Genomic DNA, 16,038 nt, shown 5'->3' with positions numbered 1-16,038 from the left:
TAAAAGAGATGTAATTCTTGGCATTGAAGTACACAAGTTTGAGGCTAGCATGAGTCCCAGACTAGTCTTTATGTAGCAAATCAAAAAAAAAAAAAAAAAAATCAATATAATTCAGTTTTCCTTTGTGCAGTGTGGTGCTATACATGCTTTAACTATAGAACCTTCCCAAAAGAGACTTGATAAGTAAGGAACAGGGTTGAGTATGGTGGCTGCCTTCATTATGGTTTCTTTTGTTGTGCTAACACGCCGTGACAAAAATGAACTTGAGGAATATACTGTAATCTCAGTGCTAAAGAGGCTGAAGCAGGCAGGTCACAAGTTGGAAGCCCTGGCTGGCCCCATAGTGAATCCTAAGCTCACTGAGACCTACGTACTGAGGGCATGTCTTAAAAACACAATTAATTAAGCTCCAGGGTATTTGGGTATGTGTAGGCTTGTATTACTGAAACAACCCAAAACATGGGTTTCCAGCTTGCTTCGAAGTGTGTAATAATTCAGTAAGTAGCATTTCCAAGTTCCTGCTCCTGTGCTCTAGAGGAAGCTTGAGGAAACTGCTGACCACAGATCCATGTCTGCCCGTGTTCTTTCTCCTTGTTCCCGTGACCTGAAGGGGACTCAGCATACTTTCCATGCGTGACCTTCCCTTATGTTTTTTTCTTAAAGAATTACTTTAATTTTACATACCAACCCCTCTGTCCTTTTTGACCAGATATGTTGCTACAGCCCTTTGCTATAATTCACACATAGAGAATGCTCTTCCTCAGTGCTTAAAATGCTTTTCCCTTTGGTGGGTACCGTACGGCTTGTGTCATACAGACTGTTGGGCAATTGGCTTGGCACACGCTTCTTCCCTCCCTTTTTCTGCTGCAGGAAGATCATATAGGAAGTTAGGGTCAGTTGGATCCTAGGATCCAAATCACCTACAAATCAGGGTTTTAAAGACTAGATTGTGAAGCTGAACTTGGTAGCAAATGCTTATAATGTCAGCATTCAGGAATCTGAGGCAACAGGATCACTGTGAGTTTGGGGCCAGCCTGGGATACGTAGTTAGTAGCCTCTCTCACAGGAATATTTTTAAAGTTGGTTCTCTAGGAATGTGACGGGCATGCTTTGAATTTATGGTATGCTGGCACATGACCAGGGATGAATGAATGAAACACAGATTCAAATTGCGTGGCGCTTGGGTTCAGAATTCACACATACAACGGTTTCCTTTTCTATGTTTAGAAAGGCCAGGCCTGTTGGTGAGAAATGGTCATCATGCTGTGAAACCCTGACTGACAAGGCCTCAAGAGATGCAAAGAGAAGTTTCTGGGACCGAGTGTTGCCGGGAAGGGGCTGCATACTCCTCAGGCCTACCTAGCCAGAACCCAGCACTGGGCTGCACCCCAGTCTGGGGTCTTTAGCTGTCTGTCGTGGAGAATGCATTTAATGGGAGAGAAGTGTGAGGATGAGCAGGGAGTGTGGGAAACCCCGGAACCTTCTGTGAGCAAGAGTATGCCGTGAGAATTGTCTTGGCAAAAATGGCCTCATTCAAAGTAGTGTATCAAATTCTTATTATTGTCATTGTCATTGGTACTTCTGCTTAAATAAATGTTGGACAATTAGACCTTGCATGGTTGCTGACCCTTTCAGTAGTAAAAATGTAAACCCTGAAAAGCCTTGGAAACAGTACAAGAAGAATGTGGGTCCCCCAACTTTACACACAGCCCATCAGACACTAATCGTGTGAGAAGAAAATCAGGATTGTGTCCACCTCCCCTTTGGATGACAGCGTCCAGGATGAACTAGGGAGTGATATCCTCTGTTAAAATGGCTCTTTTGTTCTATACGTGTTTGGTTTCTCTTTGCACCCTCCCGTACGTCATTAATTCACCATGATGACTGTTGTACAATGGCTGCCTTGTGTGTGTTTAGGGTCTTGGTTAGCAGGATCCAGCTGCCATAACTATAACGTAAGCAGAAAACACATAGGGCTGGCGAGAACAGCAGAGCAATCAGGGTAACAGCAGACCAGGCCCAGAAAGCACACGGGCTTGTTCTAACTGCTGTCGGGGAGAAATGTGGCAGTGCTGCCCAGGGCTGCTGGATCTCAAGGAAGGAGTATTGCTTACTATGGCACGAGCACCTCGATGGAGGGGAGACAGCAGCCTGCTTACAGACCCAGTAGGCCTTCTCCAGGAGGAGGTTAGGAAGTTCAGATAATCAACAGATGACCTGCACAGGGTGCTGGGTGGTCTTAAATAGACAGAACGCAGCCAGTGTTCTTCAAGAAGTGAGTTAGAAAGGGGCCTCCTGTGTATGGATGACACAGTGGGCTCTGTCAGAAGACTTCACTGGCGAAGCAGTCACTTCCTGAACAGTCGTTTTTTTTTTTTTTGTTTTTTTTTTTTTTTGTTTTTCTTTTTAAATCATAGCATGGAAACATGTTCTTTTATTATTTATTAGGAAAATGCAAATTAAAATGACTATACACCCTATATGATGGCTACACTTGAAAACAGAGTCTGAGACCAGGATTCATACAAAGTGTCAGAAGCTGGGATATGTAGCTGGTGGCAATGGAGCCACTTTGCAGAGCCTGCACGTACCACGTCAACCAGCTTTTCCGTTCAGAATTTAGTGAGAGAAGTAAAACCCTGTTCCCATCAAGATTTGTAAATATGAATGCTTACAGCTGTTTTGTTCTTTTTAAAAGGATTTATTTATTATGTATGCAGTGTTCTGCATTTATGTATGCATGCAGACCAGAAATGGGCACCAGATGTCATTATGAGATCACGAGCCACCATGGGTTTGCTGGGAATTGAACTCAGGACCTCTGGAAGAACAGCCAATACTCTTAACCACTGAGCCATCTCTCTAGCTTTGCTGTTTTATTTTTAATGGCCAAACATTTGAAACCATCTCTCTCTCTCTCTCTCTCTCTCTCTCTCTCTCTCTCTCTCTCTCTCTCTCTCTCTCTCCTCCCTCCCTCCCTCCCTCCCTCCCTCCCTCCCTCCCTTTCTACCCCCTTTCCTCCCTCTCTTCCCTCCTTCATCCTCTTCTCCCTCTCTTTCCCCTTCCCCCTCTCTCCTCCCTCCTCCTCCCCTTCTCTCTCTTGATTTATTTCTTATTTTATAAGTATGAATGTTTGTCTGCGTATAGGCATATATGTACCATATTCATGGCTGGTCTCTGAAGAACATAGCAAATTCTCTAGAACTAGAGTTACAGACGATAAACTGCCAGGTAGGTTCTAGGAACTGAACCCAGGTCTTCCACAAGAGCAATATGGCTGTTCCATCTCTGGATAAACAGATGGTGCTATACTCTTACAAGAGGATACTCAAAAATAAAAATAAGGCACTAAAATGCAATGATAACGGCTATATCTTAGAGGTACTATTTTTAAAGAAGCCAGACACAAAAGATTATGGGCCATGTGATTTTTATTTATAAGAAATTCTACAAAAGTCAGAACAATATTTCAAGGAGGCTTAGTTTTTCAAAAACTACTTTATTTAGGGTTCTTAACCATTTCAACCTCCCTTCTGACCCACTGACCAGAGGTAGAGAAAAAGGAAGGTTAATAGGAAAGGGTGTTGTGGACCTGTTTAGAAGTAGTTTCTTGGGACCGTTCTACTCTGTTGTCAGGATACCAGCAGTCCAGTTCAATATCAAACACCAGCCACTAATCAGCAGTGATGGCTTGATCAGCAGAGACCGCAAGGCTTTGCAGAATAGGCACACATCAGTGGAAGTGGCCAGGATCAGCTGGAATACCACGAGAAGTTCTTTGGCCTATTTCTCTCTATGAAGTGACGATCAGCTAGTGAATTGTGTCATGGCGTGGCAATACAAGAGCTTCCTCCTGCTGTTTGTGGGCTTTCATTTATAAAGCACCACATGCCCTTTTATAAGACAGCTTCCAGGAAAACATCATGTGACACAGTTGTTAAACCAGAAATTTCTACTTCAGTTCTAGAAGGCATATTAGTTGTTGCTGGGATAACTAACTATAGAGGTCTGACTACAAAGGAGCTTGAACTTCTGTGGATCCTGCAAAATTCTAATACACGATTATGACAATATATATTGTGCACAAGTATATATCTATTAAATATATATTATATATAATATATTAAATATATTAATATATATTAAAGCTCATCCAATTTACATATATAACTAGTAAATTGTAATGTGTAAATTATGTCAATAAACAAGACAAAAAGAGGTTCAAAAGACTATAAAAGACAAACTTCCAACTAGCACACCAGTACCCTTCCAATATAAAATGATAGATACATGTCAGCCACATGACTCATGGGACACTTGCGTAAGGCTAGGAAAATTTAACACTCTAACATGACTAGTATTTCTAAGAAAAAAATTTCATACTAAAAGCAATCATTAATTTGATAAAATTAAGTATAAGCGTTCTATTATAAAACATCATACCTACATATTATTTATATCTGTACCCCCAAATTTTGAGATCGGTTTTAAAAGTCAGGCATTAAGAAAATTAACCAGAAAAACAGCCATTCTGAAGATATAAGTGTAGATTATCAACAACCTCAAAATTATCACCCCAGAACTAGGAGAAATAACTCCAGATGAAAAAACAAGCAGCTGACTGGTAAAAAAGCCTCCCTTAGCATGTGAATGGACGAGGGCTGTCAGGGCTCACTGGGATCCTGAGAAATGCTGCCTTCGATACCACCCACGGAGCACGTGCAAGACTTGAGGCTTTGGGCTTGGATAAAAACCATCCATGAGGAGCTTTTCCCATTCTATCACCAGCTCCTCCTGACTAGCCACATACATGAATCAGTAGCTCAGCTATTTAACACCTACAGAACTACAGTTTCCATCTTGGATCTCTCTATCTCTTAGGAGTTGCTACAGGAAGGTAATGAGTTCAGAGCAACTACAATAGAGCAAAAGCCCAGTTTTGAGAGATGAGATATTTATGAGGTCATTTTCTCTTGATATATCAAGGTTGTCTGTGTTTTTTGTTTGTCTTTTGTTTATTTTTTCCCCTGTTACTGTGACTAACAAAACCAGCTTAGGACAGAAGGGTTCATTTTGGCTCACTGTTTAGTCTGTCATTGCAGCAAAGTCACAGCAGCAGGAGCCTTGGTTCATCTGGTCACATTGCATCTGTGGAGAAGCAACAGAGAATAATGAACGCTTGTGCTCTTCACTTTCTCCTTTTTGTAGAGCCCAGGATCCCAGCCTAGGGAATGGTGCCACCCATCACGAGCCAGTCTTCCCACCTTAAATATCCCAGTCAAGACAGTCCTTTACAAGCATGCTCTAAATCTCACTTGACAATAGAGATTAATCATTGCAGATGCTTATACCCTATCGTACAGTTTATTATGAAGTATTTACATTTTAAGTATGTATCTCAGCAGCCAGACTTTGACCTTTTAGATTCATCTGGATAAAAAGTCCTCAGCCTGATTATAATTGACAACCACAGTTACTAAGGAAACTTTGCTTAACAGTTAAAGCTATAACTTGAAGGGATTGTTGCTGGCGGTGGTGTGTTTACATGCTTGCACATATATGCCTGTGTATATGGAGGCCAGGTGTGTTGGTCCTCAGGATATCTGTCCAGTTCCTGGTGTTTTTTAATTGTTTTTAAAGAAGTGTGCGTGTGGGGGGGGGTACCTGCATGTGTAGTGTGCAGGTACCCACAGTGGCCAGAAGAGGGCATTAGATCCCCTGGAGTTGGTTGTAGGCTTTTGTGTGCTACTTAAAAAGTACTGGGAACCAAACTGCAGTCCTTTGGAAGAACAGGAGGCTTTCTTAAACCATTTCTCAAGTCCCATCTACCTTGTTTTGCGAGACAGGGTCTCTCTCACCGGGACCAGCACTCACCAACTTATTTTAATTTTTCTCATTCTAAATAGGAATACAGTCATTCATAAAAACAGTGAAGTTAATATAGTAAATGTTGGGAAACCATGTTCTATTTTGTACCTGTGAACTCTAACATCTCATAACTTTTCTGAAAATGATTTTATAAAGAATGCCATCTTTAAAGTTTTTTATTAACTTACTTGGGTTGTGTGTGTGTGCGTGTGTGTGAGCTTGAGTTTTAGGTTAGCTAAGAAGAACCTACCCTGTGAGCCATGCCACAGCTCCTGGCTAATTAACGTCAAGTGCTGCTTTGGTGTCACACCTTCCTGAGGACCTGTAAAGCTCCATGCTTCCGTGGTCCGCACCTTCATCCTCTGATCTTCATCCTCAGTCCGTTCCGAGCTGGAGAATGCTGACCCACCATCTGTCTCTTTCAGCATCCAGTGCTCGATGAACCCATAGCGGAAGCCGTCTGCATCATTGCAGACACGGACAAGTGGACTGTCCAGGTGGCCACAAGTCAGCGGAAAGTGACAGACACCATGAAGCTGGGCCAGGATGTCTTGGTGTCTAATCAGGTGTCCAGTCTACTTCAGTCCATCTTACAACTCTATAAGCTCCACCTCCCTGCTGACTTTGTGAGTATTTGGCCTTCTGTCATCAATAACCATATAACTGGAAAATAACTTTTATTCAATATTTTGATTATAAAGATCACAAGTTCGGACACATCATGGTTAATATGGGTCCGAGGCCCGCCAGTTTCTGAAGGGAGCGAGTGTTTTCTGTAAGCGTCCTCACAGCCCAGTACAGGTGAATGGAAGCACCTCGAAGGTGGGATTGCTGTGTAGGAACTGATAACATGGCGTCGGCTGTTCCTTTCCACGTTGATTTAACGATCACTTGTAACATTTCAAATAGAAATGAAGAACAACCTAGAACATCCTAGAAAAACCACTTGCAGCTCCTCCCACTTTTGATATGTGGTATGTGTGCAGAGGTTGAAAGTTTGTCCAGAGAGTGAGAGAGAAAGGTTTGTCAGGGAGAGGAATGGAAGGCATGTATCTGGGCAGTTTGAATATGCTGCCTTTCTGCTTCCTTCCATTCAGTGCAGGGCTGCTTTCTGCAGCAAAGCCCGAGTTCAAGACTTCCGTCTCCCTCCTGGCCTTGGGAAACGGCCCAGAGCTAAAACAGGAAACCGGGAAGCTGAGTGTCAGCTAAATACCCCGACTGCCACTTCACTGGTCACCCGTGACTCCTGTGGCCAGGTCCGCAGTTCTCCACTTTCCACACACTTTCTAAAGGATGTGTATGAACGCTGTCACACAGCAGCAGGTCAGCAAAACCTTGGAGCATCCCTGGGTTTCATTGGCCATCACTACTTGTGTGGTGGGTGATTCTGAGTGTCTTTGAAGCCTAGGTTTCTTGTTTGCAACATGAAGATGTCATAGATATGCTGTAAGGATGCTCTGAGGACCAGAGAGGAAGTGCTGCTGCTGCCTTTTTTGTTTTTCAAAAGTGTCAAAATGCCACACCAGCACAGGTGGCTTTAAGAGCCACTTGCACATATGTTCACGGTAAAGGGTGGACACGACAGCCAAGTCCGAGTTCTACTCCCGTGCGTGTGACCTCTCAGAGCCTCAGTCCCTATCTGTGCATCTGGAAGAATAGACAAGCACAGGAGTCTGCCTCACATGCTTAGGAGAATCAGTCAATTCACACGAAGCACTTGGAACCATGGTAGATTTTACAAGCCATCAGTAAGGCGGTGTGACTGGCGTGTCTCGGTGACAGTTCAACAGTATGGATGGTGTAAGAACTGGCAACACCTTTCATAACAATCTTTATTTGGCTCTTAACTGAAGAGTTCTCTGCAGGCTGCCTGTCCAAGGGGCATCAGGAAAAGCACTCGGGGTCATTGTGGTCTCATTTTCTCCTCGGAGCACTCTGATTTGTCCTGATTTTGAAACTTGAATTTCCTTTTCTGTAAGGGAAGGAGGAGATATTAGATCCTGTGGCACTGTGTTGCTGGCTTTACAGATGCTGGATTATCTAAGACGTGGTTCTCATTGTCTGACATCTTAACTATCAGAGCAATAAATTATAGAACATCCCTTTGGCTTCATTTGGTAGAAGTATACATGACCACTTGGTAATTACTTAACCTGGGAAAACCAAGATCTGAAAGAACCCCGTCTAAGCACTGCTTGGGGAGGAAAGGAGAAAAATAGCTCATTTTAGAAGTTAAAAACTGTATTTTATCTCAGGAATACAATTTTACAAAGAAGGGAAGACCACTCAACATAATTCTGTTTGATTATGAAGCTTTAACAAACCGTTTTTGTAAGTGTGTGTTTTCCATTTAGCATGCATCCCTAGACCCACATTGCATCATATACTTTTTCTGTAGACTAAAGGTGCTATATACATAAACCACTATAAGACTTAGTATAATTCGAATGTTCTTTGATGTCTTGTAACTCTTATTAAACACTTTGTTTCACTCCATAACAAACCAAAACATGGTAGAAAAATCCCACCATTCATTTAGGGAACCATTTCTGAGAGGATCAGAGGTGTCCCTCTGACTAGAGTAGTACTTACAGGCTGTTGGGTTCATCCCTAGCATAGCACCTAAGATGCTGACCAGCGAGAAACTGAAATGTCCACATCTCACAGACACTTTGCCCTGACATTGAGCAGCCCAGATGGTCAGGGTCAACATTTTCAAATGCATCTGTTAATCTTTGCTACCTGGAGAATAAGAGGCCCAATGGTCTAGAAGGAAATTATGCATGATGGGACCAAAGCTGTCAGCTGTGTCCCAGAGATACCTGGACGGCTGCCTGCCCAGTGTAGAAGCATTTGCTGCCGGTGAGAGATGTGGATGGCTGTAGTTCTCTAACCACTGAGGCTGGACGCCATTCCAAGGGTGAAGATGTCTTTCCAATTGCTACTAAAGACTGGTTAAAGGATACTCTGCACACCACAATCAAAGTCTGAAACGATCTTGCTCTAATCACTCTGCTTTTGGGAAGGTATTATACCAGAACAGTCTGAGGTACATGAGGAAAACAAGAACTAAAACATTTTCCACAAAGTTATAGCCCAAATGTAAAATGCCCCATGGCTAAGTAAATAGTGGTAAGTTAATATTCTCTAGAGCATTGGCCATAAAAATGGCATATAATAAGCAATTCTTAAATATGAGATTATTGTTAAGTTTCTTAATGACAAGAAATTTTGTGAACAAAGACATAAGATGAGTGCAAAAACAAATTCACTGTTGCAACCCAGAACTCACTGCTTGGTAGGGTTTCCATACACAAAAAGTGGAATATGGAGCTCAAGAGACTTAGGTTGACAACGGTACTGACCATGAGACTGGTTCCACGGATAAAGAGTTGACAGTTTAGAAGCCGAAAGGACAAGAGATGTTTATGCTTATGGAATGACTTCAGTTCTGTAAAATGTTTTCTTTTAAAGATACTAGAATGATATTATGTAACAATGGTAATCGCCATTTTATGAAAAACTCAGTAGTTTTGGGTTTATTTGAAAGGTGGACAGTCATAGTTGTATTTGTAGAGCGAACTAAAGAGAAGCCCAGCTCTTAAAGATCCTGGCGGATGCTGCAATTATAGTCCTCATTGTGAATGCTCTTGGGTTTGCAGTGTATCATGCATCTGGAAGACAGACTACAGGAGATGTACCTTAAAAGTAAAATGCTTTCAGAGTACCTCCGGGGACACACGCGTGTGCACGTGAAAGAGCTGAGTGTGGTGCTGGGGTGAGTTCTATGAAAGGCTGGCCTTTCTCCCAGGTATACTGGCTGTAGTCTGGTGCAGCAAACGCACATGCACACACATTCAAACACACACACACACACACAAACACACACACACACACACCTACCTATTGGCCTATGTCATTACCTCCAGGATTAATATTTCTTACTGTGCCCATTCCCCAGTGAGTTGCAGCATGTAGTTGGAGTGACATTTGATCTAATTCTGCCTCTTTATCACTAATGACATGAAACAATGCAAAAGTCACAAGCTGTGAGGAGTAGAGGCGGTGGTGGGGGTGGGGGGTACTTCCTGTGGACCTCCTGAGCTCACCCCACTCGGGAAGACCTGCTCAATACTAAGAATGCACACTATCTTCTGAGGACATTTGTCACACTTTATCTATAAACAAATTCTGACTCCACTTTCATTTCAATAGAAATAACAAAAAGACTACACCTGTGAGGAATTTCCCTCATATTTCTGATGATGATTCTGCTCATTTGGAATAAGATAATACTATGTCTCTAATGTCAACCTTTAAATTTTCTATTAAACCTGATAAAGTTTTTATTTGCTTAACTTTGTTTTCCTTTTTGAACAGGCTGCTTTGCTTACTTCTGAGATGGAGTATCACTGTTTAGCCTAGGCTGGCTTTAAATTCAGAATCCCTTAGCTTCAGACCCTCCACTATTAGGATTACAACCATGTGCCACCATGCCTGCCTCTCAACGTGTTTTTTTTTTGTTGTTGTTTTGTTTTGTTTTTTTTTATTACTACTACTACTGCTACTACTACTAAATCTATCTCATTCTTGTGTATGTGAATGTACTTACATGCCGCATATACGTAGATGCACTTGGAGGGCATAAGAGGGATATCTGATCCCCTGAAGCTATATTTACAGGCTGTTTCGAGGTGGCAGACATGGGTGCTAGGACTGAACCCATCTTTTGGAAGAGTAACATGTGCTCCCAACTGCCGAGCCATCTCTCCAGCGCTTACAATATAGCTAATAGTTAGGCCTTGAATTCTTAAAAGATTTTCTTTTATAGCTAGAGGAGACAGTCATCTTTTCCTGTTGTCTTAGTCACCGTTATAACTGTGTGGAGACACCGTGACCAAAGCAATTCTTATAAAGGAGAGCATTTAGTTGGGGCTGGTTTACAGAATCGTCATCAGGAATATGAGGGAAATTCCTCAAAGGTGTAGTTCTTTATGTTATTTCTATTATTCTATTCAGCTGCAGAAGGAGGTGAGTTTTATATCCTAATCCATAGGCAGAAACAGAGAGAGATTGGGCCTGGCAGGGCTTTGAAAACCTCAAAGCCCACTTCGAGGGACACACTTCCTCTAACAAGTCCACTCCCAATCCTGCTGGTCCTTTCAAATAGTGCCACTTCCTGGAAACTGAGCATTCAAATAGATGAGCCTATGGGGGCTGGGGACTGTTCTCATTCAAACCAGCACACCTGTCATATGTTCTTTTTAAGTAATCCATTCTAAAGAATTTTCCTCTCGGAGGTATTGAGTTTTTGCAGTTTGTTTGCAAGGTGCTTCTGCTGCTGTTCCTTCTCAGCCTCATACTGTAATCCTTCCTCAGATGCCCTATTGCTGGATCTGTTCCTGTGGATACAGGACTTTATTCTACTGCCTGACTCTGACAAATGGACATTCATGGTCTCAGAGAAACATTGAATTTTGAGAGAAACAATTAGGATATATTCCTCAAACTGAAACCCTCCAGTTCTTTCCTTCCCACAACACCTACAGTAGTTTACTAGCATATTATATCCCGTGTGCTGTAAGGGTCAGCCCACACTGTCCATCTGAAGTGATGGCACCTCTTCCCAGTTTCCTTTTCCTCAGAATACTCAGTAGCTTAGAAGAACCTGTTGCTTGAAGAACCTGCCTTCCTGTTTCCTAAGATTGATTTAAGCTTAGTGCAGAGGCCTTCTAGAGGAAGGAGATGCTGAGGAGGCCAGAAAGCACAATATAACATGGTAATGCAAGGAATAAGAAAAGTCACCTGTGGGCGTCGACTTGGATGTCCCCTGCTGGAAGAGGAACAGCCTTGTACCCACTGTCCTCTGGGGTGAAACCCCTTTGAAGCAGTGTCTACTGGGAGGTCTTTTCTTTTTCTCACATGTTTTCCTTACTTTTTTCTCCATGTATGTAGATCTGTGTAGGAGTCAGGACAACTTGCAGAAGTCAGTTCTCTCTCTTCATCATGTGGGTCCCAGGGACGAAACTCAGGTCATCAGCCTTGACAGCTGTTCACAGCTGAGCCATCTTGCTGTTTCTGTTTTACGTTTTCGTTCATCTTAAAAGATGAGCTAGACTAGAAGCTGGGGCATAGAGACAACACTTTCTTATGAGGTGACACGGTTTTAACGTGCTCTCTTTGAATCTGTCTACACTCAGGATTGAATCCAACGACCTGCCCCTGCTGACGGCCATCGCCAGCACGCACTCCCCACACGTGGCGCAGATCCTCTTATAGCCGAAGTTCACCCTGGAAGACGAGACGGGAAGGAGGAAGCCTCAGGGATGGCAGAGGCGTGGGAACATGGACCAGCCGACCCTCGTTTGTGTGGCTGTTGCGTTGGGAGGCTTCTGTTTACTCCGTGCAGTGGCAGTTTGTGATTCTTCACTCTGAGCCATTGTCTCCCAGGAATCAAAAGAAAGTCACCTTTCTGGCTGGAGGGGAGCACCGAGGTCAAACTCAGCAGACGCCCCCAGCTGTTGGGTAGAAAACTGAGGACTGACTTTGGAGTAGGGGAAACCAGTGTCTAGAACATTCCAGTAGGAAAGTGTTTCCTGTCCAAGCATGAGAGAGCTTGAAGGGTTGCTCTCAGAACGAGCTGTGGGTTCTAGGTCAGAGCTCTTTTACCAACATTGCCCTGAAGAAAGCCACATTGTGCCACTGTCAGCCTGGAGCTGCAGCAGGACAGAGGATGTAGAAGAGGGTTGCTGTGGAGAAGAGAGTGCTCTGGAGACCCGCGGTTGCCCCAGAGCAGGCCTGTGAGGACGCCGGAGAGGGAGTGTGGGGCAGTGAGCCAAGCATTCAGTGTAGTGCCTGTGCTGGCGGGTGCCTTGGAGCACAGAGTCTGACACTGGGTACTCGTCTCTGGCTTTCGTGTCTTTAGCCTTCTACAGAAAGACCTTTTACCAAAGTTGTTTCTTCAGGCGACCTGTGGTGGAGCTCGCCCACCTAGCAGTCTGCACTGATACCGCGGTAAGGTGCGGCCGCCAGCTGGGGGTGAGCCCTCAGCTCGGACCAGGACCGCAGGCAGCTCCGACATTGAGAAACAGTCCATGTGCGAGCTCAGTTTTTACACCGTCAGTTCTGCACTTTTTAATCCCTTTCATATTCTTAAACAAAAAAAGTCTTCCCAGAAATTTACATGCCCATTTGTAAAACTTACCAAAGTGAAGAACCATAAAAGCCCAGTTGGTCATTAAACCTAAAGTTTACTGACCATAAAACAGTCCATGTTAAAATACAAAAACAAAAATTCTGGTGTTTAAAAAGCAGGAGCCAGTCAGGTAAAGTCAAACACTGTCAGCTCCTCAGTCTTTCCCACGAGTCTCTGGTGCCTGGAATGTGGGATAGCTTCTAGGAGCTGTGTAGTTTATGTCTGATCAAATCCTGATCCGTGGGACATGTTTGGCTCTCTTCGTTACAAATGTGTTCCTTGTAGGCCATGTGCTACTGGGGACAAATGCTTGCGTTATCTCAGAGCATGGACTCTTGTGACCTTCTTTTCCTTCTCTTCCTCACCCTCCTCTCCCTTCCCCTCTTGCCCCGAACATCTCTAATTTTTTGTGATATGTGAAAATAGATGGTGCTTCGAGGCACTTAAGTTTTTAATTTGCATTTTTTTCATATTTCACAAAGTTGAAGCGTCCCGGTTTTTAAAATATCTTTCCATTTTCTGTTACCTGTCATTTGTTTGGTGTTTTCCATTTCCGGGCTCCATGACATCGTCTGCCAGGGAACCCCATGTGTGGCTCAGCTTTCCAGGCACTTGTTTTTCCTTGGTGTGGATGAGCTGTCAAAGCGATTTCATGGCCACTTTGCCAGCCTAGAGATTTCCCCTTCTTTCTCCTGGCTTCTCTCCTTTACACATGGACTCTGCCTCGTTCACCAGCTCCGGAGGTTTTGGAGAAAATAACCCAATACAGAATGAGTTTGGTTCCCGTGTGGACTAGGAACACGTTGAGCCAGACTCAGGAACTGAGCCGTCATCAGGTTAAATCTCGGCTTCGTGAAGAAACTTAGCTCAGCACTTCAAAGCCTGAAAAACAGTTAAGCCTGCCTCTTAATCTAATGTTCCAAATTGCAGAAGAGAAGTGGGAAACCCTGGGCTCACATGGGTTATCTCAGCACCCCATCATCACTTGCTAGTGCAGAGAAGGATGTGCTGCTCTTCTGGCTCCCGAGGTGTGGGGTGTTCACGTTTCCTTTGTCTTAAGTTCAGCCTCTTCTCAGAATCGGAAGTAACTAAGTAAAGCATCTCATGGATGTCTGTTGAGACACACCCACATCCTGTACCAGGTGGCATCATCTGTCATAGCCGAAGAGTCCGAAAAGGTGTTCCACCTTCTAGGCATAACTCAAGGGAATTTTATTTTTAATGTTTAAATAAAGAAATCTACCTCAGTTGACAGGATTCCACCTACCCTTAGGGTTTCTTCGACTCTTCAGTCTTGCCTGTTAGGTGTCACCGGGCAGCGCTCTGCATATTTGACTAAGTAGGCTATCGAGGAGAGCAGAGCAGTCACGTGTCGGTGTCCTCTGATGACCTCTTTCTAGCATGTGGCAGTTTTATATTAAGTTGATAAGTGATATGAATGTATAGGCAATTATGTGTGTTCTCAGAGCGGACAATGAAAATTTAAAATGTAGCTTCCACACTTGTGCATAATCCCAAAGTATCTTGTTTTACCAGTGTTAAATAGCTTTTGTACAGCTTCAGCCCATTTTCCAGACGTGTGCTGTTTTATACCGAGAGTAACTCACGTTCTCACATCTCATGGAGCTGTGTTTACACATCGCAACTTTTTAACTTGCCGTGTTTTTCAGAGTTAACTTTTTTGGAGGGAGCAAATTCCCCACTTGCTAAATGATATTAAACTGTTGTCTGGGCTCTTAAAAATCAGGTCTTTGACTTTTATAAACTACTTTGTAGCTTTTTAGGTTCTTCATTAGTTTGGATGTACATAAAGAATGTAAAACATTTGAACCTCTGAAGATTTCTTTTGCTGCACACTCGGGTTTTCTGTTCACACAGACTTTCATCATTGAAAAGATCCAGAGCTTCTTTCAGTTAATGGGAACCCCTTGTTGTATTGTGCTTGGTGATGAAGAATACAATTCTTGCCTAAATCAAGCCGCCCCCTTTGAGTGTCCGTGTTTTAAAATGTTAAAAGTTGGTGACCATCTGGGACACGTGTTTGCCTTACGTTTAAGCTTCAGTGCTTTAGAAAAGAGACAATTCTGGGGTGAGTTACTATTGATCTTTCATTAAGAGAAATTAATAGGACTGTGTTTTAAGCCGGTTGAGTAGATACAACTGTCAGTGTGCAGAGACTTTTTCCTAAAACAACATTCATGTATTGTTTTGATCCATTTTCCTGTGACATTTGGTGCAATAAACTTTTTGAATTTATCTTATTTTCCTGGTGCTGCATGATTTGTTTGTTGCATTTAATCACATACAGAGTCTTTCCGTGACTTATGGTGACCCGGGGTCATTGTATATATCAGTACTCTGGAAGGGCAGGGGATTCTGATGAGCATCCTGCTGAGTGAGACCACCAGCCCCAGCACACTGTTGAGCTTTGACACATCCTGGAGCCCATGGGAATGTCCCCGAGCCAGTCTGTGTGACCTGCAATTGTCCTACCTGACACCCACTTGTGTAATAAATCTGTTTTTAATGATCTAAGCTGAGCATTTGTAGTTTCTACCTGACATTAGCATATGATGAATTTTCCAGGAATGTAACTTGTCAGTCCTGGGGTTATAGATTTACTTGTAAGGATTTAACAAGTGGTTACTTGATCTTCACTGCGGAACTGATGGACTTTGGAAAATTTCAGCAGCAGCAGCTGTGGCTCCATACGATCAGGAGGACACTGGTGCAGTGCTCCGTCGGTGTGCAGCTGTGGCTCCTCTCTGCATGGAGCACTGTGTGTACACAGGCATCTCTCCTTCTCCAGACTGTACATGCGTACACAGCACATCCAGGCCGATGGCTCAGCAGGCATGGGCACTTGCTGCGAAGCCTTATGACCAGCGTTAGAGCCTCAGAACCCACACGGTTTCGGGAGGAGAGAGCAACTCCCAGGGACAGCAAGCAGCTTTCTCACATGCTGATGACAAGAT

General features: G+C 43.4%; 1 protein-coding gene across 1 annotated transcript in view; it reads left to right on the top strand.

Moving 5' to 3' along the window:
• FNIP2 (folliculin interacting protein 2) overlaps positions 1-15,392 on the top strand; it is a 98,796-nt gene extending 83,404 nt beyond the window's left edge. Inside the window, exons 16-18 of the mRNA XM_080916280.1 lie at positions 6,294-6,494; positions 9,531-9,646; positions 12,069-15,392. Coding sequence (XP_080772406.1) covers positions 6,294-6,494; positions 9,531-9,646; positions 12,069-12,147 — 396 coding nt within the window. The 3' untranslated portion in view covers positions 12,148-15,392. The remainder of the gene's footprint in view (positions 1-6,293; positions 6,495-9,530; positions 9,647-12,068) is intronic.
• The last annotated feature ends 646 nt before the right edge of the window (positions 15,393-16,038 follow it).

Source organism: Micromys minutus (genome assembly GCF_963924665.1).
Source record: "Micromys minutus genome assembly, chromosome: 4".
Classification (NCBI taxonomy): domain Eukaryota; kingdom Metazoa; phylum Chordata; class Mammalia; order Rodentia; family Muridae; genus Micromys; species Micromys minutus.
This window is presented reverse-complemented; position numbering and strand designations above follow the sequence as displayed.